The sequence below is a fragment of the Miniopterus schreibersii genome (genome assembly GCF_964146895.1).
Source record: "Miniopterus schreibersii genome assembly, chromosome: 6".
Taxonomy (NCBI): Eukaryota; Metazoa; Chordata; class Mammalia; order Chiroptera; family Miniopteridae; genus Miniopterus; species Miniopterus schreibersii.
The window spans coordinates 73,304,868-73,326,551 of NC_138107.1; the positions used below are offsets into that span (position 1 = coordinate 73,304,868).

The 21,684-nt window shown below is 41.9% G+C and overlaps 1 protein-coding gene across 7 annotated transcripts in view; it reads right to left on the minus strand.

Annotated features, from left to right (window-relative positions):
* Positions 1 to 21,684, minus strand: part of MAP7 (microtubule associated protein 7) — a gene marked incomplete at both ends in the record, with an annotated part of 135,445 nt that overhangs the window by 99,811 nt on the left and 13,950 nt on the right. Inside the window, one exon of one of the 7 annotated variants that reach the window (XM_081140312.1) lies at positions 15,402 to 15,766. The exons of 4 other annotated variants lie outside the window; for them this stretch is intronic. In XM_081140312.1, the coding sequence (XP_080996438.1) occupies positions 15,402 to 15,534 (133 nt within the window). Of the gene's footprint in view, positions 1 to 15,401; positions 15,767 to 21,684 lie in introns of those variants that run through there. 2 more of the 7 variants (XM_081140310.1, XM_081140311.1) reach the window with 2 other exon arrangements.

The following is a 21,684-nucleotide window of genomic DNA, read 5'->3' on the forward strand; positions in this document are numbered from 1 at the left end:
AGAATCACCAAGCTAGCCCACAGAATCATTAGAAATAGTGAACTGTGTTGGTTTAAGCCGTAAGTTCTGGAGTAGTATGTTACACAGCAATAGTTAACCGACTCAGTAATATTTAGTAGAATTTGAGTCTCTTCTTAATATAAATTTTGTATTTTACATATTTGCTGAAAATAATTACATGCTACTTTTACATATATGTGTGTGTGTGTGTGTGTGTGTTTATTGATTTCAGAGAGAGGAAGGGAGAGGGAGAGATAGAAACATCAGTGATGAGAGAGTCATTGATCGGCTGCCTCCTGCACGCTCCCTGCTGGGGACTGAGCCAGAAACCACGGCATGTGCCCTGATCAGGAATCGAACTGCAATCTCCTGGATCATAGGTCGATGCTCAACCTCTGAGCCATGCTGGTCAGGCTCACATGCTACTTTTATAATGAGTGGGGAAAAATAAGAGAATATAATTTCCAAAGCAGAAGTGATAAAGCACAATTTTCCCTTATTCTTTTGCATGTTGAAATAGTTTACCATGCCTGATATTCCGTTTATTTTAAGTCACGCTAATTTAGTGCCAGAAGGAGCAGAACAGTGACCATCACTGTGAGGCTTTGGGCCATGGGCCCCTCTAAGGCTGTCTCCTCACTGTAGATTCTGAAGGATGTGGGTTAAAGGAGCTGGCTTCCCTTCCAGCTCTTACCCTATCACCGTGAGTAGAACAGAAGGTGGCTTGGAGTCTGACAGAGCTGTCTGAATGCTGGTCCACCACTTACTGGCTGCATTACTTTTGGCTTCTTATTTCACCCTGGAGCTTCAGTATTCTACTGTGACAAAAGGGAGCTAAATATCTTCCTTAAGAGGATGTTATAAGGATTAAATGAGAGAGAACACATGGAAAAGTGCCCCTCAGGGCCTCTCCCGTGGAAAGTGCTCCATTCAAAGTGGTGGTTCTCATTTCTACTACTAACCGAATACTATAAAGCTGGAAGGAAACATTTCCAGACCTTCCTTTCCATTCCTTTCTCTTTAATCTTACACATCATTTATTTTACCCCTGTTATTTATCTAAATTCTCTTTCCAACTGTCTTTTACCATATACGTGTCAAACAAGTAACTAACAGAACCATCAAACCATAGCATGGCCTAACTTCCACTGCATTTATTCTTTCCAAATACAGAAAATAAACATGGCTGGTTCCCACGCAGCTCTCGGATGAGGCCCGAGTGGGAACACTTAAGTCCCCATCACAAGTTTCTCTTCTATACTCGCTAGAACATCCGAATGAAGGGGGGATCATAGTTTGTACATGAGGCTGCAGAACTGAGACCTCTCCCATGAATTCAGAGGGGCAGAGGCAGCCACAGCTTCATGGACCAGGGTCAGGCATTCGCTGAGGTAGTATCTGCTTCCAATTTCCACAGCAAGAACCAGGAAAGGCTGAAACACTATAGACTTCTGTTATGTAGCAGGGGTCCAAGTGTGACTTTCAGAAGCGTCAGGGTTTGTCAGAGAATCTACGAGAAGCCATTAAAAAAAAAAATCTAACTCATCCATTTGCAACAGACCAGGTCAGAGCTTTGGTACCACGTGGCAGCAAATGAAGAATTTCCTAAATGAGAGAAAGATATGCGAACACGCAAACCCTACGGAACTTCCTAAAGTGGTGCTCTGTATGCAGCTGACGCCCCCCTTACACAAAATTATTCCCTGGTCAAATAAATCCACTAAATTCCTTTTGTGGTGAGTCAGAATAGCATATTAAATGCCCTTACAAGTCCAACAGTAAAGAAACAAATTTCCTAAACTGATCTGAATTAGAATCACTCTTCTGTTGGACACCCGTTAACACACTGTAGGTGGCCTGTGGAACACCAGTTTGGGAAACCTGACTTTACCGAGTACATGGGGAAGCAGTGCTGGGCAGAGCACCAGCAGGGAAGGTGCCTTAGGCACGGAGGTGGCACCAGTGCAGGGGGCCCTGTTTGTGAGCACATCAGACAACCCCTGGGAAATGCCCAAACTTTGGGGAGGGCTACTCTGTGGGGGGGGCTAGGGGTCCTGAATCAGTAAGTTAGAGCAATGACCAAAGTACTTTTAAATTATAATAATAATTAGACAACTTAGTATGATTACGCTAAGTACAGCTCTCCTCCCAGGAATTCAGATGGTACCTTTATAATTGATATAGAGAACAAAGAATACTTCCTCCCCCCAGAAAAGAAACTTTCTTTTTCCAGGAAAATAAGGCAACCATACAATGTGTCGTGACACATGGTTGAGCTGAGAGCGTAACTGCAGCCTCCAGACAAGCAGTCTGCAAGCCTAAGCTTCCTCTTGCTACAAAAATAGCCTCCACAACAATAAAGGAAAACCCACAGTCAGGTGTAGCGCACTCCCTACCTTTTAATTATTCATGTTAATGCTCTGCATGGGTAGACTTTATACTTTACAAATGCTAATCAGACCCAAGGATTACATGAATAATGGAAAGCCACGGATTTTAAGCAATGTTTTCAACACAGGCTCTCCCCAGAAATCTTCCCAAACACTGCCTCTCGCTTCCCCTCCACTTATATTCTTCATTCTAAAAGAAATCTTCGTATAATTTGTTTTATCAAGAAGGCCAACTTAACTTTTATACCCTCTGATTTTTCTCTGGCAGCCCAATAGTAGTGATGCTGAATGACCACAAGGAAGAAGCAATAAGAAGAGAAAACCCAAAAAGCTCAGGCCCATAAACTAGATGCAGTGTCCAAGAAGGGGAATCTGAAACTGGCTGGACCGCCAGGCACCATGTCAGCGGAGATGAGAAGGGCCCTCCCCTCAGTTCTGCATGGTGGTGGTACCTACCACCTGTTTCTTCCCCCAGTGAATCAACATAGCTGCCAAGAACAATGAGCTTTAAACCAGACTTTCCCTGCCCTCCCCTGGGGGGGGGGGGACACACCTAAAAAATGCTGGTGTTCCCATTATTTTAAAAAACCTACTTTAGCCAGAGTCCAATTTTGCTAATTAAAACCAACTGTCATTTCATACCAATCTAACTGGCAAAAATCAAAATCTTACTAAATTTGGTCTAAGGGAGGAGATAGGGAAGTGTGGACATATAATACAAGGGGAAAGCAGTTTGGCATGTGAGAGGGCACACACCACTTTTAGGAATACACAGAGAAACTTGCACATACATCCAAGGAGAAGTCTATAAGTGGTTATTGCAGCATGATTTGTAGCAGCAACAAGGCAAAACAAAATAACACTAATCAACTTTCCCATCCTTCAACTGGGAAAATAGTAAAAGTCAACTGTGGTCAAGTCACATTAAAGAATTAAACTGTGGTAAACTCACATTGCAGAATTCTAGGCATCAGTTAAAACAAATAAACTATATTGATCACTTTGGATAGGTATCTCAAAACGTGAGAAAAAAGTACAAAATAGTAAAGTGACGCATTAATATGATATAATTTATATCAAACTTAAACACACAAATGGTATTATTTATAGGTCTACACCTGTAGTAAAAGTGCAGGAGCTGATGGGAAGAATGCATTTATCTCCCTGGGAAGGAAAAAGGGAGGGAGGGACAGAATGAGACAAACCATGGGAGAATACTTAGGAAACTATGACATCAGCCATAATATTTTATTTATATTTCCCATAAATATCATATATATTTAATACAAAGTATCTTAATATTTTTAAAAATGGTCTGGATCCAGGTATATGGGTATTTATTATGTTAGCGCTATGCCTTTTATGCTTTTTCTTAAAATCATGATTCTTGAAATGTTATAAATTATAACTCCCTTTTAAAAGACAAAATGTTAATTTTTGTATATGGGGATAAATAGTAGTCTAGTTTCACTCTTTTGCACATAGTTTTCCAATTTTCCCAGAACTATTTATTGAAGAGGCTTTCTTTTCTCCATTCTTTGTTTTTGGCTCCTTTGTCAAAAATTATTTGCCCATATGCATGTGGGTTTATTTCTGGGCTTTCAATTCTGTTCCATTGGTCTGTGTGTCTGGTTTTCTAACATAGGGGCACATGTATCTTTGTGAATAAACGTCTTCAAGTTACTTTTGGGGGAGATGTACCAAAAGAAATTGAAAATGTTTATTGGCAAATATATATGCACCCTCTACGTTTACTGCAGCATTATTCACAGTGGCCAACACATGGAAACAACAGAAGTATCCTTCAACAGATGATTGGATAAAGAAGATGTGGTACATATAGACAATGGAATACTACTCAGCTGTAAGAAAAGATGAAATACTGCCATTTACAACAACATGGATGGAGCCTGAGAATATCACGCTAAGCGAAATAAGTAAAAAAAGTAAAGAACAATGATTTCACTCATATGTGGGATATACAACTGAAAGCAACAAACAAATGAACAAACAAGAAAAACAAACAAGCAAAAACTTATAGACACAGACAATAGTATAGCGGTTACCGATGGGAAGACGGGAGGGGGAATGGTAAAGGGTAAAGGGGATCAAATATATGGTGATGGAAGAAGATGTGACTTTGGGTGGTGGGTACACAAGGCAATATACAGATGCTGTATCATAGAATTGTATATCTGAAACCTATATAATTTTATTAACCAATGTCCGCCCAATAAATTTAATTAATAAAAATTAAAAAATAAAGGTCAAAATGAAGGATAAAACAGTAGACCGGAAAATTATATAATCTTACAACAATGTGTAAGGTGAAAATGAGTTATCAAGCTATAAAGTAGTATCTTCTGGAATATTGCCTTAAGAACACAATAACTTACAATTTCAAACACACTTGAGTGTCTTCATATTTGTGTGGCTGATATAAAAGTGCTATTTGGCTCACAATACTATTATGAAAGTAATTGTCAAGGATAATGAGTTTTAATAAAAATATTTGCTATAGTTATACAATCACTAGGCATCTGAGATTATTTTCAAGTTATAAAAAGTCAAATGTAGAAGGAAAATAATCTTTATTTAATTGAGTCTCATCAAGCAGGTACAACTTTCTTTTAACTGGTTTCAAGTTTTCTAAAATTTAGAAGTCTTAGCAGAAATGCTATTTTTTCAGAACTACTACAATAAAGCTACTGAACTAAGGAAAATTTCCAAATAACCTTCACTAAACTTACATATTAGCTTGTGAGTGCCAGGCACAGTTACCAGCACGTTTCACATAATGTCCCACCTAATCCTTAACAACCCTGTGAGATAGGTGTTGCTATTATCCCTGACTTATAGATGAAGCAAATAGACAAAGAAATATTGAGTGTCTTGCCTAAAGCATACAGTTAGGAGGTTGGTAAAACTGGCTCTAGAATCCAAGTTATTAATTCCTCTACCATAGTGCCTCCAGGAGACCATGACAGCACTGCTCAGATGCAAGTGGCTTTAATTCAACATTTACTTTGACATACAATCCTCGATTTTAAATTTCAGATATACTTCTAACACATTAAAACTTGACTCAATCATTTTACCAGTTAGAAAACTTGGTTTTCACAAGGGACTACCCTATCAAAGACCTGTCACATCATTAGACGTCCTGAAGTATTCTAAGAAGGAGATCTTCATAAGCACTAGGAAAAGGAAATTGATTTTTCTCAGTCTTTTAACATATCAGAGATTCTGAATTTTGGCATCAATACATTCTGCCATCCTAATTGTCCTAAGCTATATGTTGATCTAGTATATTTGCTATGGCTTCACACAGGGATGTCAGCTCTTTGTCAGTCAACATCTTAGAAGAATGAACTCTAAGTGTCAGGGCCACAGGGTGAGGAAACAGATAATGAAAAATGCTACAGGCTTGTCCAGGATGAACCATCAATCATAACCCAAGATGGTTTCTTTTTTTTTCTTTTTCTGTTTTAACTTTCCCACTAAAACAGTAAAGTTTTAAGATAAAATACCCTAGAGGAAAGTGGAAATAGCCCCATATTCAGCCAAAAAACTTCCTATTACCTAGAGTCATTAAGAGTCCTTAATCTTGGAAGAACCAAGTCTAGGGCAACAGGAATGACTAGGTCGCCTCCACTGTAATGATTATGACAGCACTATCAGAAGAAAGGAATTTGCGAAACCCCCGCGTCCTGAATTAAAGCTCTGCTTTTTAATGCATCACCTAAAAGTAGGATGGCCTCATTCTTTAATCTTATTCTCCCAAAGCAATAAGATATAGACTAGTAATTATATTAATTTGCCTATGAAGCATCTACAGTAGTCAGGATCCACAAGAAATGATCAAGACATTCTCCAATGTTGCCTGGAGCATTCAATTTCCTTTTCTCTTACCTATAATGCTTCACACAAAATCATGTCACATCATTAGACGTCCTGAAGTATTCTAAGAAGGAGATCTTCATAAGCACCAGGAAAAGGAAATTGATTTTGCCCACATAACCGTAATCATCCTTTGGCACTGGGATTTAGTTAAATCCAATGCTGGAGGCCAACTGTCACTTAAAATCTTACCCTCTTCCTTCTCCAAAATCACATAAAATAAAAACTGAAGTTCTTCTCTTATCTGTTGTTGAGTTTTACTTAGAATAATACAGGCTTTATTTTCTCCCTCAATTCAAGCAAGTAAATTATGACCTAGAAGCTAAATTAATACATCCTCAATATCCATAGCAAAGTGGCAGAAAATGTTAGAAGTTAAGAGTGAGGTAGAGTGCATGAGACGGGGTGGATACCAGCTGCGATGCGATCTGACTAAAACAACTGGCCAGCAGCAGCAGGAACGGCTCATCTGAGGGTCGGAGACCAGGACAGTGGAACAGACCCACGCACTCTCACAGTAACACTCAGCAGCCCTAAAGAAGAAAGAAGAGGCCATGTGGGCATACTCAGAGCCTGCAAGGAAGCCCAGGCATCATTCCAGGCGTTGAAATGGTCATCCATGAGTTCCAGGCCTGAAAAAAGGACAAGTGAGCTGGAAGGGCACTAACAGCTGCAAGAACACAGAGGGTTCACCAGCCCAGGGGCCATGCAGAGGATGCAGGGTCCGGGAGGTGTGAGGCCGCGGTGCAGGTAGGAGGATGAGCTCACATACCTGGTAATACCGAGCACACTGTCAACCCAGGGTGGACACAAAAAGCAGTGTTTGCTGCATCTGAAGTTTGTGAGTGTCTTGGGGGATTTCTGAGTTCATGATACTGTAGGAGGAGTGATAACAAGTCCCAACATAGACCTACACTGCTGGCTGGCTGGCTGGCTAAATGGAGTTGAAGTGAAGGCCATGTAACATCAAAGTAAATGTCAGTGTTACTGCAACCTGTGGCAGTGGAGTAAAGATGATTCTGAAGTCACTTGGATTGTGAGAAAACGTTGTCAAGTTGGTTGATGATCAGAAGTTTTGACCAAGTGGCCAGCTTGGAGTTCCATTTCTAAGGCACTCTAACCTGCAGTGTCAGGAGAATCAGGGGTTAACAAGCTTACAAAAAGGAAGCGTGATTCCTGAAGGAAGCCTAGGGGAAAACCCAGAGTGTTGAGCTTTTTGAATCCTAAAGTCTCGGTTGCTCCTCTTTCCACACTGCTGCCTGAAAGGCCTGCACCAGAAACTGTCTACCTACAAAGAACCTGTTTTTCTGGGCCCTGGAAAAAAGGCGGATGCAGAGATGGTGTTATAAAAGGGAGGCATGAAAGGAAAGTTCCGAGGGTGGCTTAATGAGATGCACTGGAATGGGTGGGGAACCCGAGGGAACTGACTAGGAATAAGCAGGTCAGCCAAGTTCATAGCAGCTTGGTTCTTGCTCCCAGATGTTTCTGGATCCACAGGGGAGTGGGCCGAATAGGGGACACTTGTCAAAGAGCTCTGGGAGAGTTTAAGTCAATGAGGATTTGTCTCTCGTATAAATTCCCACTGGCTTACAACTTATGCTTTCTAGTCATGATAGTGAATTTCGATTGTTCAAGAGGGAGGTAAATGCTTATAATACTTCAAATGTGGCTGTGATACGTATCTACCACAAACTCAAAATGAACATTTCATAATGTGCTCTGGCAGTTCAAGGAAAGATGGTAGAAAGTGTTTCTGGAATGGTCTAGCTTGGAATTTGGTCCAAGTCATCGCAGAATCAGTAGACACCCCAGATATAATGTCCTAGCAGAAAACTATCAACGTGTCCTCTCTGCATGAAGACTAGTGGGCAAAGGTCTTTAATACAAAAGTCCTTGTCCCATCACCAGGCAGGATGATGACTGATCTGGTATCTCTAGGCCTTTCCCAGATTCAGACCAAAGTCCTGGACCCTGGAATGTTCTAAGGCCTGGCCAGCTGTGCTCCATCATTTCCTTGCGCTGGCAGTGCCAGTGTGTCATCTCATCAGTCATGTAACAAATATTTAAGGAGCCTCAACTATGTACTAGGCCCTATATTAGGGGCTGAGGACATAGTGTGAATGAAACAGTCACATTGCACTCTCAGAGCTTAGTCTAGTTGGGGAGACACACAATATACAACTACTCAAACAATCTACAATTTGGTTGGAGCAAGAAAAGATAAGTTCGTGATCCTATGAGAGCCTAGATGATGGGGACCTAACCTGATCTGGGACAGTCTTGAGGAAAGGACACTTAAAGGGAAAGATAAGTGAAGCTGAGCAGGAACAGTGCAGCGCAGGGAGAAGGAGCTGAAGTGCGCACCAGGCAGCAGGAGGAGCCCTGCGTCGGATAAAAAGATGCACTTGCACCTGCACTGAACAGCCCCGGCGCGACAGCCACTGCAGCGCTTCGGCCAGGTGGGCGCTGGCTGCTGAAAGAAACGAGACGACAGAAACAAAACGGAGGGAAAGGTAGAGCAAGAAGTCCTGGAGCTAAAAATAGCATGAGACAGGAAAAATGGCCCGCGGAAAGCTGGCAGCCCCAAACGTGGCTCCTACAACCTGAGTCACCAGCAGTTAGCACACTCTCTGCAAAACATTTGGGGCTCGTTCAATGATAGTTTTAAAAATCGTCATCTGGCCCGGCCGGGCGTGGCTCGGTGGTTAAGTGTCGACCTAGGATCCAGGCGATCAGGGTTCGATCGCCTCGGCCCACAAGCCTCGGTCATTTCATCAAGCAATTTGCACGCGCGTGTGCGCATACACACACACACACACACAGAGGCAAAAACAAAACACAAAGCACAGAACATAAAGAAAAAAATATTCCTTTTGATTGGTTTCTAAGACAGCAGACGACCAGGCAGTCCCCATCAATCCCAAGGAATAAAAGGTCCACCCCCTTAATTGTATTTAAAATAACAAGCGAGGTGATCTGCCACAGTGCAGTGCATCTCCACTTCTCAGGGCTGAAGTACAGGGCACTGCAATGCGTATCCGCCTGTCACCTAGCACACCTGACCCGCGTGAACGCACAGGACAAGGGTCCAGTCGCACAGGCCTCTCGCGGGGACGGGACTGCACAGGCCTGAGACAAGAGGAAGCCTTCCTGGAAATTCTCACTCACAAGCAAGTTAAGGCAAAAGGTAGGGGATGAGACCAGAGAAAGTATCTCTGTAGAAACTAAACTGATTATGGGGCTGAAACAGACAAAGAGAACATGTTGGCAGAAGTTACCAGAAAATGCGGACATCTGATTACAAATGACGATTTTTAAAACTATCATTGAACGAGCCCCAAATGTTTTCCAGAGAGTGTGCTAACTGCTTATATATCATCTCTAATCCTCACCACCACCTGTGAGCATGATTTTATTTTATTATTTTTTAAAATTTTTATTGTTGAAAGTATGGCGGATGTCCCCTATTTTTCCCCCATTGATCCCCTCCACCCTGCCTCCACTCCCCCATTAATCTCACTTTACAGCTGAGAACCTGGGGCTTGGAAAGGTTAAACAGTAACTGGCCTGTTAGCACAGGCAGTGCTTTTTCTGTCACATCGAACAGTCTTTCAGCTTTAGTCTGAATTTCTAATAAACATTGGCAAACTTGGACTGTGGCCACTCATTGCCAGTCAACCTCCTTAAACTTTTCCCACCATATGAATTGACATCCCCGATAGTGGCAGGTCCTGAATTTCCATAGGTCTATAGTTTAGGGGCTAAGAAGCAACAACAATTTGTTTGGAAGGGAAAAACTTCTCTTGAAGTTGCATTTTTATTTAAATTTTGTGCTACCTTGTTTGGGAAAATTTTAATTTTTTTTTTAATTTTTTTTTTTAAAAATATATCTTTATTGATTTCAGAGAGAGGAAAGGAGAGGGAGAGAGAGAGACAGAAACACCAATGATGAGAGTCATCAATCAAGCCCACAACCAGGCATGTGCCCTGACCAGGAATTGAACCCTGATCGCCTGGATCCCAGGTCGACGCTCAAGTGCTGAGCCAAGCCTGGCCGGGATTGTTTGCGAAAATTTTAAAAGGGGCCCGCAGAGATTCTAACACTTCACTCCTTCTCCAAGTCACCCCTTGACAAATACACTTGATTCCTGACCTTGAAAGTAATCCTATGCGGACTAGAGACGTGGCATCAGCCTCTACACTTTTGTTCCCAGTGATGATTTAGGATGACAGGTTCCACTGAATATCCTGCTACTAATTTACTAGGCCTGTGCCTAATAAATTAAGGATTAGAAATGATATATAAGCACTTAGCACACTTAATGTAAGGAAGACTCTAGCCCCAAGAGCTGTATATATTCAAGACCAAAACTGTGAAAAATTTTCCTTGGTTTATACTTCTAAGCTCCATCCTCATTTCACACTCCACGCTGGACCTGGCATGGAAAATTCTTTGGAATCTGGACAGAATCTATTAGAATTCTCTAACAAAATCATTGCTGGGAAGATAGCCTAAAAATAGAACTTGCATTATATAGTCAGCAAAATATAGGGTGTTCTGCTAAGTATTTCAAACATAATGTCTTATGTCCATCTGTGATAATCTCTGGGCCTTTGCACCTGGAGCTGAGCCTTTTGAATTTGGCAAATCTAGAACATAAACCTAACATATAGATGGTCCAACATAAACTGGGCTCTTTTTAAATGCCTAGAAGATCTGAGAATTAAGATGGACTCTCTTAATAAAATTATGTTTGTTGCTCTAAAGGTATTAGTTTCTGCTAAAGACAATATCGAGGTACCTATAAAATCGTCTGGAAAATCTTAGGTAACAATGAATTAAATTTAAAGTTGCTCCTAGAGACAAGCTGATGTTAGTAGAAATGGATACTCAATTTAACCTTCCAAAAATAATGCCTAAGATTTATCAGTTGGGAGATTCTCACCAAATACTTGTGTTGGGTTCCTACTATTGGAACAGTCAGCTATGTTAGCCCCCATCAATTACAGCTCTTAAAACAGGCACACAATTTTTAAGCCTTTTAGTTTTACATAGCAAGCAATTTCCATTATATGTAGTACCTCACTATACAAAAAATATGGTTATGTACAGGTTAAATCACATTCACCTTGTATACAGTGTTAAGTATGGTAATTTCTACTTCTGTAACACAGATTGCCCGGGAGATGGTTATACTCATTCAACAGATATATTTACAGAGAACCCACTGAGTACGAGCCATACATCAGATATCATGATCTGTGTTCTTCACATCACTATTCTTCTTATTTTTATATAAATGCTTTGAATAAAACATTACACATAGGGTCTCTTTAGCAAATACAAGTTGAACCAATTAATTTGACTTTAAGATTTTCTCTTCATAACAGCAATCTTGTTATTATTGCTCTTCTAAACTATACTTTTGCCTCATTAGCTGTAAAGTTCTACTGCTAAAACCTTTTGCCTAGTCCTGAAATCGCACAAAAATGGGCAAGTCTTACAGGACAAAAGAGGAACAGAAACAAGGAAGTGTGTGATAATGATTCTAGAGTGACAGTCACGCTTCTTCACATAACACTCCTCTTTGAAAAGAAAAAGACTCATGATTTACAAAGAGGGCATTTCAGTTGCTAGATCATCACCTATCCAACAGGAACATAAATGATAAACGGAAGATTATATTTCCTTTGGAAACCTTAACTGGCAGAAATTCTACCTTTGCAGGGGACAAGCCAAAAGAGGAGAAGCCACTGCAGTCTCCATAAATACACATTTTAACCAAAAGGGAGGGGTAGAGGAGAAGGAGAACACAGTTTCTCAGAACTACTGTGTCCAGATTTCAAGGAGAAATTTTATTCCCTTACAATCTAACCTGCAATTAGCTAGCAAAAGGGGCAGAAGACATTAACTTAGACATTAATAAAGTAGTCAATTAATAACACCCTGTAAACATATACCTTCACTTTCCACCAAAGACAATGATGAATAGTAGGATGGAAAACTACAGAACACAGTAGATTCCTGATATACTATTAGATAAATGCAGTGTGGCAGAGAGTGATGCAGTTAATGTATCAGACACATCCAAACATAGTCCCTACTGTCTCCTTCAAAGGAGTTACCTTGGAAGGACAACTCTAATACTATCAAAATTTCTTAGAATTCCTACGTTACAAAGACCTTCAGAGCCTGTGAAAATTACATTTGAATGTTAAGTTTACCTACATTCAGTCATGTTCCAGTCAGTGCTGGCCCATAAGAAGCTTACAGTCTAGAGAAGGGCACCGATGTGTGTGTAGACAATTTCATTAACCCTATCAGCCCTTCCCTGGTTCCATTTATAGTCTCTAATTATTTGTACATACTTGTCTTCTTCCACTAGGCAGTTAAATATTCTGAAAGCAGAAACCATGCCAATTATCTCTGCATCACTGTCACATGCCCTAGCAGAGTAATCTACACAGAGTGAGCATTTAACAAATGTGGGTTTAGGGAGAAAATGTCTGACTACTTAATAATCACAACTGTACTCAGCAAAATTCACCATGAGACAGGCTTGTCTCGAAATGCATCCAAGGGTATTTGGGCATTGCAGTACCTGAACAGCTTCTCCTAAGCCGGCCTTAAGGTCAGCATTACTCTGAAGCATGGGTTCTGAGGCATAAGAGCAACAGCAGAAGGCCAAGGCAAGTAAAACATTTACATTTCTATTGATTACATGGGAGAGAAATATCTCCTTCAAGAATTGATCCAGTCTACCAGCTAACCAAACTACTGTCTTGCCCCATCAGGTAATTGTAAGGCCATTATTGGAAGTCCAGATGGTAATCAGCATGTTCATTCCTACTGAGTTCATTATGATGGTTACCCAACAGTAGAGCACCTAGAAAGATGCTACTTGTCATTAACCCAGGCAATCCTGGACAGAGCACTTAGCTTACTGAATTTAAAGAGCAAGCATCCTTATTCCCAGTAATGACAAAAAAGAAACATACCAAGCATAAAGAACAGGTTTGGACATGGTTGGCTGATTAGACCGTGGAGCACAGGCAGGAAAGAAAATAAAGTTTCTGACTGCTTAACAGTCACGCATGAAAGACAATCTGTATGTCAATTTGCTATGATGCTTTGGAAATAATAACTTAGAAAATATAAGTATATTAAAAGTTGTAAAAGATGGTACAGGAAACTAGTGACTGGTAAGAATGAAATTCAGAGCAGGTAACAACATTTAAGTGGGAAAGGAAAAATGAAATTATCTCTGACAAATAAAAAAGGGAAGAAACTGTCCCTAAGTCGAGGTTGCTGTGCTCCCCTGATGGGAAGAGGCGAGCTGCCCCGGGGTGCCCTTCCTAGTAAGCGCCTTCATTTCAGGACTCCACTGTACCTGGCTCCAGGAAGCAATGAAGGATGGACATAAGAAGAAGATGCAAATTCACATGGTCAACGCTCTACAGTCTAGAACAGCGCTGCCCAATAAGGCAGCCACGAGCCACATGTGACTGCGTTTAAATCAACCAAAATTAGTCAAAATTTAAAAATCACCTTTTCAGTTGTAATAGCCATAGTTCAAGTGCTCCTAGCCACATGTGGCTAGTGGTTTTCATGTTAAAAATGCTACATAGAAGATTTCCATCACTGTTTTATTGATGGACAGAGCTAGACTTGAAAGTGAACACTGCTACTGCCAAGGGGCCAAATGGTTTGCTATTCGCAATTCAAAGTACTGTGTTTTCATCAAGAGCGCACTCTGGTTCAACTAATTCCTGCACAAATAAAACAATCAGCTAAGTCACCTTCCATTCATAGCATATTAGATTCCTGAGGTCATCTGGTCCTCGGAGAGTAGCTATATCTGATGGCAAAGCAAAAATCAACTACGGTACTAAGATTTCTACTTATTAAAACTTCCCTGTATACCTTCTTTTTAAAGTGAAGCAAAAATATACTTTTGGATTTAAAGTAGATAGCTTCAATTATACTTAATGAAAGAAAACCAAGATTCTGTCAAGGACCAGGAAAAAGAAAGCTACTAGTCTTCAGATGCTGGATTCTATTTAAACCTCATTCTACCATTGCTTAAATATTTACTTGCTACTTTGCCATGCTACTGCTTTGTACCACACAGAGGAAAATTTGGTATGAGTGACAGAAAAATCTGGATGCAAGCTAAATTTAATCAGCACATAGAAACAACCAAGCATATAACCTATTCACTTAAGAGGACAGCTTATATATTTTTGGGGAAGGGGGCTGCAAGAATCAGGATACTGGAAAACTTAAAATGCAAGACTTGGAGCCCTTCTTCGAAAATGCATGATATTGCCACCTCTGATAAGTACAGCCCTGGTGGTTCAGAGCCTGGGTGGGAATGAGACAAAGCTAAAGATGATGCAGCACCCGGGACTTGAGAAGCCAGGCAAGCTGCTGCTCCATTTCATCATTATGAAAAACAAAAAAAACAACAAACAAACAAACAAAAACAGTACAAGCAGCAGAGCTCTCCATTCTGTTCAGTAGCAGAGTTATCATCAGAAGTGATAAAGGCTCCTGGTCCCCTCCCTGGTCCCTGGCTTTGCCCCCTACAGTCCCACCCCTGGTTGGTTTTCCTCCTCTTCAGGCTCTTGGCATTTCAGACTAGAAAAGGAACATCTTGACCCTCCGCCCATGGAAAGGCTGCAGTCCTAGGTCACTTGATCTAACTCACCCCTTTCAAGGAGAAACTCACTTCATTAAAGAGAATCACTAGATGCACCTAAGGAAGGTGGGGAGAGGTTCACTTCAACCTTGGTAACTCGTATCTCCTCCTGAGGCGGACAGAGTCACGGGTAACTATTTAAGTGAGCATGTGAAAATTAAAGCTCTTTAGGCCAAGAAAGTAGCTTCGGTCAAAAAGGCAGCTGATCTGAAACCTACCAAATATGCAAAATCCCTTCCCTGTTTCATGCATACACAGCCCTCGAGTGCGTAAACACCACCATCAAACTGTGCTGGGAGGTCAGGAGCACTCCACACAGCATGCACCACGAACCGAGTTTGTAAAATGTGCTACAGGCAGCGTGGGAAATGGGCTGGCTCCGACCAAAGGGTAGAGAGCTAGTGCATACCTTTCGGTCTTCTGGAATTTCCATTCTTTTGCTGTTCATCTTCCTCATTAATGGTGAATAAACCAAGGGGAACTGGCCTTGCATTGGTCTTCTTCAGTCTCTCTTGCCGGAGAACTGTAGCTGATCCAGGCATACCGCTGCTACTTGCTTTTTAATTATTATTATATTAAATATATATGCTTATGTAATTGCAGCTCCCAGGAAGCTGCTAGTTTCTAAGCTGCCTGTTCATTTGAGCGCTTGTAATGGATCCCCGATGGGTAAACAGTGTGCAGACAGCTGACAGATACTACCAGCCACTTGGCAACTAAGGCCCTGCGGTTCCCCCTCACCTAGCAGCAACCCCCCCTCCCCTACCAGCCCCCTCCCACTTACTCCCCACAGGCACATGTGCTGGCTCTGGCTCTCTTACAGACTCTCTCTCTCTCTCACACACACACACACACACACACACACACACACACACACTCCTTCCAGAAACACCCTAGTAAAGGAACGCAGGTTCAGATGCCTCCGTCCGCTGCCTAACCTGTTTAATCACATCCCAGCTTCTCCTTCCTGCTGCAGTACCTTTCCCCAGTCTTCTTCCTGCTACGGCACAGGAAAATATTCAGCACACAGCAGAGGGGAAAATCTGATCCGCTGCCCTTCAGAGTTGCCCTGACAACCCTGACATATCCTAATCCAGGAGGCCTGGGGGCGGCTCCACGCCGGGAGAAGCTGCGGGTCCTGGGAACCCACCAGCAGAGGGTTGCAGTGCGGGCGAGGCGAGGCGAGGCGAGGCAGCCAGTCTGCTGGGCAGCTCCCTTCCCAGGCGGCGGCGGCAGGATGGGAGGAGAAATGTGGTTTCCTTTGCACAAGCAGCAGCGGACTCCCCAGGCGGGGGAAAGGGGCTCAAGGAAAGAAGGACTTTTCTTCTTCGGGGGGCCAGGTTTTCTAGATTTTCTATCATAACAATGTCTGCAAGTCCCTGGATGAATGAAGGCATGCTGGTAACCCCACAGCTCATTTCACACTCAGTAACACATCCCAACTTTCCAGACATTCTTACCACCCCAGAGTCTGTATAAACACAGGTCTGGCCATACCTGTCAGGGGGGCGAGCATGGCCACGTACCTGAGACCCTCCAGTGAAGACGGGAACGGGGAGAACTGTGCCTACTCTCAGAGATGACAATTTAGAATGCCCCTTCTACAGGCAAGCAGACACAAGTGAGACACTACAATCCTCAAAGGGAGAAACAACCGCCTCCATTCTATCCAGCAAACTCCCCCAACCCCTGTGGCTTCGGGAAAAGTCACTACCAGCAGTGCCGAGCCATTCCCAACACTTGACCCAATTCCAGTCCTTTGTTGGACTGTTTTTCCAAAGCACACAATCATGTGATGATTGTTTTCTTCTGAAATAAAAGCTTTCTCACTTTAAAACTCTTCGTTTCTAGGCTGCCTAAAATTTATGTTGCCTATGAAAAAAAATTAAATTTACAATAAACGACATTAGGAGATGCCAACTGCCAAATTCAGAAAATAGTATTTTTTTTTGCCTTTTAATCAAGTTCATGTCTGCTTAAAAAGTCCAAATCCTCCCGCATCAAGCCACTCTCTTACTTTTTCTCAATAGTTAAACCTCCAGATCCAGGGGGGATCTCAGGACTCTAGGGCAAGTAAAATATCCTCTCTAAATCCTTTGTGTGGAAGAGCAACTGTGAACAACTCGCCTTCCTCCTGGTCCCTTGGTTTTCTCTGTAATATTGGGGTGATGACATCATTTACCCTCCAAAGGCTGGGCATTTAAGTTAACACGTGTTTAGATCTGTGGCTTAGAGAAATGCAGGAAATTTCAGACATGGAGTTTATTTAAAATCACACTAATGCATGAAACAGAGATTTGCAATAGAATAAAATGGAGTTTCAGAACTGAATGGGTGTGAGAAAACTTCTGAATCAAGGTTATTTTACACATAAGGAAACTGAGGACCATGGACCAAAATTCTCTGCCCAGGCCAATGTCAGCTGGCAGCAGCTCTACAATGAAAATTTAGATCTCCTTCTTCCTAGTCCAGGGCTTCTCCTTAGGACAAATATTTGACCTACATAGTTTAGAATCCCAGATCCTGCTCTACAGCTTTTATGGAAATGGCAAGATGTGGAGAGGGGAGGGGAGGGAGGATCCATGCCTCAAATATTCCAGATCTTGTTGTTTAAGAAATGAACAGTGGCTACAAATTGGCTAAATACTTCCATAATTCTCTGTTTGGTAAACTCATCCTTTTTTCTGAATTAAACATGATTTTTAAATTTACTATTTTTTAAAATCAGATGACCAATAAACATAGACCAGTATTAAACACATACATATCTGTGAAATTAAAATATTTTCAAATCCACTTTGGTTTCTTTCTTCTAATTCCAGAGATCAGGTGAGGATTTACACTAGCAAAACACACATATACACACACACACGTATTGTCTAAACTACCTTTTGGCAGATGGCCCTGGGTTTAATCTTGACCCAAAAGTCGCCACCATCATACACCCCATGAGGTAGAGTGGGGTCAAGTAAAGGAATATAATAACAGCCCACCACCTGGGAAATGCTCAACTTTATGTCAGATGCTGTGCTGGGTACATTAGAAATGTCATCTTTGTCAGTTATTATATCCCAACAGATCAGGAAACTGAGGCTCAGAGAGGTTGAAGTCACATAGCTAGTTAAGTCACTGAGTCAGGATTATACCCAGGCCCATCCTACAGCCCTGTAAATTCTGACTCCAGCACCAACTGGCTGAGTCCCAGGCACAGCTGTAACCAGTGACCGGGAAGCAAACAGTCCAAGATCAAACAGTCTTAATGAAGGAAGGATTTTTCCCCCCTACCCATGAACTACACATTTTTCAGCTCATTTAAGACATATAAATACATTTGAGATTAGTTTCATAAATGCTCAAACCCAGTCTTTAATGGATTTAGGAGTTAATTCTTATTTAATTTCGGGAATACTGTGGCTTGCCCCTGTAGGGGCATGGAGCTACAAAAGTCCCAAAACAAAAGCAAATATGGAAAGGCAGGCAGTGAAGTCTTAAATTTAAATATCCCCAGAAGAAAAAGAAATACTTCTATTCTTCTATTCCCAACACTAATAAGCATTTTCAGTTTGATGTCGTACAACTGACCATGCGTGTCACCTGCAGATACAGAACCTTAATCCAGTCCCCATGGGAACTGGTGTATGCAGACTCCCAAGAGTCAGCTGGGTTTTGCAAATGTTTTGTTAACATTGTTAAAATGATAAATGATGTATTAATGGAGACTTCGTACAAACTTGAGAGAAATGAGATACTGCCTAGTGCAGAAGGGTAGATTTTACAACTAGATTGGCTTCATACAGAGAAAAAAATGTTTATAGTATCATCCTAAAATGTACTCCCAATCACAGGTGAAAATGGCACTCCTTTTCACCGCTGTGAATGAAACAGGAGGACAGGCCCTTGAACAACTGCTGTTCCCACCTTACTCCCCACCCCCACCCCCAGCCCCACTCCCTTAGTACACAATGATTTATGTCTGTCCGTCTACCCCGGCTGCCTGGTACCTCTGGCCCAGCTCCAACCTGTGAGGTGGGTAAACATGAAGCAGAGTCAAACTCGCTGACATGCAGGGGACGGCGACTCATGACGGGCCTGGCTGCCAGTGTTACATAAATGACTAGACACATGTAGGCACACGCATGCACACATACACCTTCGGGCTTCCGCTCACACTTCTGCTTCCTAAGCCCTTACATTCTGACAATAAAATTGGAAAATAGCATTGCCCATGAGTGAATCCAAGAATATCCTCTTGCAAAGAGAAATTGCTTAACCAGTCAGAAGCATACCTAGATTTTTTTCCCTTGTAAAAGCCTAGTGAGCTGTACAAAAACAAGACTGAAATGGGAAAGAGCATGATTTGTACTAATTGAGGACCACAGTTGAAAACAGAAATTATTACTGCTGCATCCAATGGCCAGGTGCTGATAAATTACAGTTCTAGATACATGTAAGTTAATGACTTGTCAGTGGGGCCCAGAAATGCCAAAACATTTTTGCACGTTTCTACATTAGCAGAGATGATTAAGTCTTCAAAACTACTGCACTTCAGCAATCTCGTAAATATTTAATGCATCTCCCTAAGATAAGCTGCAATTTACTTCTAGCAGGAGTTTTTGAAATCCATGGTTTAATGCAACTTAAAAAAAACAACCCTCCCTTATATGACTTGAAATGACGAAGCCAGCGCAGGTTGACATGGAATCGAACAAGCCCTGGGGAATAAAAAGGGTCCCAGCTGGTCGTCTGTTGTCCCCATTCTTATAGTGAAAGGGTTTCCTAGAACGGTGCCACTTCCTGATGGCTTCTGTGGTGATAAAGGCACCACATTCTGCCACCTTAAAGCACTGTGCAGAGTTTCCAGCAGGCTGCGGGACAAAGAAATCCTGCACAAAGGAAGACTGACCCTTTGAAAGGAAAATAAAAAGGCAGGTTTGCTTTGATCTTCACTTTACCACCTTCTGTTAACAGGCATATAAGAAAAACAGTAAATACTACTGTAGTAGTGACATGCCATCAACGAAGAGGTACTAGGTCCCTGCTGTGCCTTTTATTGCATTTCTGTAAATCTTTGCTGCATGGTGAACACTTGGCAGTGCCAGCAAAACCCATTTCCCCATGTCTGCTCCACCATCAACAAATTTTAAACCCTGAGGGTTCATTTATCAGAATATACGGTGTGCATACTAAGCTTTCTTTAAAACCCTTTCCTAAATGTTAGGTAGCAGTAGCTGAGTTGCAAATATTATAAAATGCCACATTAAACTTTAACCCAATAAACGTAAGTTAGAATGCCCGTAGGCCCTCCTGTTCATTATTCTCATTGATAACAGTTTATTAATGTCTATTATTACATGGACTTCTGAACTTGACAAAAGTTGAAATGTGCCCCATAAGTCCTCTTCTCTAACAGAACACCCTCATTAGGTTAGAAATCCAACTTTACAGTAAGATTCAAAATGAGGCAAAGAAATCAATCACTGGGTTCAACGGGATCATCAGACAGAGAGCCAGGACTGTCTTTCTAAAAGTTATCGAATTCATCACTGGTCTGTGAGCAGTTCCGTGTTTAGCTTTATTTTTGAGCCACACCATTATAAAGATTAAAAATACTAAGAAAAGGTGGTTCCTTGTCTTGCTTTAGGAGTCACCAAGTCATGTTAAGGATGCAAAATGAGGTGCTCTGGGGATGACATCGGAGGGAAGGCAGCAGCCAAAGCATATAATGTTCTCCCACTAAACAAAGCAAGGGAGCCATTCAGGGGTGTTGATGACTAAATGTGTGGTCCAAGCAGGCCAGTCTAGCAGCTGGCAGAGGCGGGGGTGGCAGGGAGAAGGAGTGACACTTGAGAAACAAGAACCAGTTACATAACTACTTTGTCCAGGTGGGGAAAAGAGATCTCAAGTGGTGGTCAAGGGGCTAGATGGCAAGGACAAGAGTACAAGAATCCCTCAAGTTGTTGTTTTTAACAGGCACCCCCTGGCCGTGTGGAAGGCTTATTTGGGGGGAGGGGGGATCAGGGATACCAAGTTCCTGCAACAGTCCAGTTGAAAGCTGGAGAAGGGGGCGATGGAAAGGAAAGGCGGTTAATGTTCTTATTGTAGATTTAGATGAGAACGAGGGATTTATATCTGTAGATCAAGTAAAGCTGAGAGATGGTCCAAGATGATTTCAACAGATGCAAATAAATGGGCTATAGCTAAAAAGATTATATTTAGTAGCAACACATATGAACACCTCTTTTTATATTACAAAAGTACAACTGCACAGGTAGAACATGAAGACCTCCCCAACCTTCAGCAGGTACAAGGAAGGAGGGTCCCTGGACAGCAAGCTCGCTACACCTGGCAGCGTGAGGAGGCAGTAAAATCCTAACAGCATCACGGGCGCTCTCAGCAGACGCCCCGCATGCTGAACAAGGGGAACAGCCTTCTGTCGTTTCTGGTCCTCAGGTCACAGGGTCTGATCTAGATATTTCAAATGGGATAAGTCAGAACACATTCAGAAGAGAGCAGCCCACTACAGGAGGAGCATTTGAAAGAAGAGACATTTTCCTCTGGAGAAAATAAGACAAGACTCTGAAAGATTAAAATAATTGAATTAGAGGTTAATGCATGGAAGGCTTTCTACTTTTCATGTAGTTCTGGAAGACAGACCTAGGGGCTGATGATTGGAAGGTACCAGAATATAACAA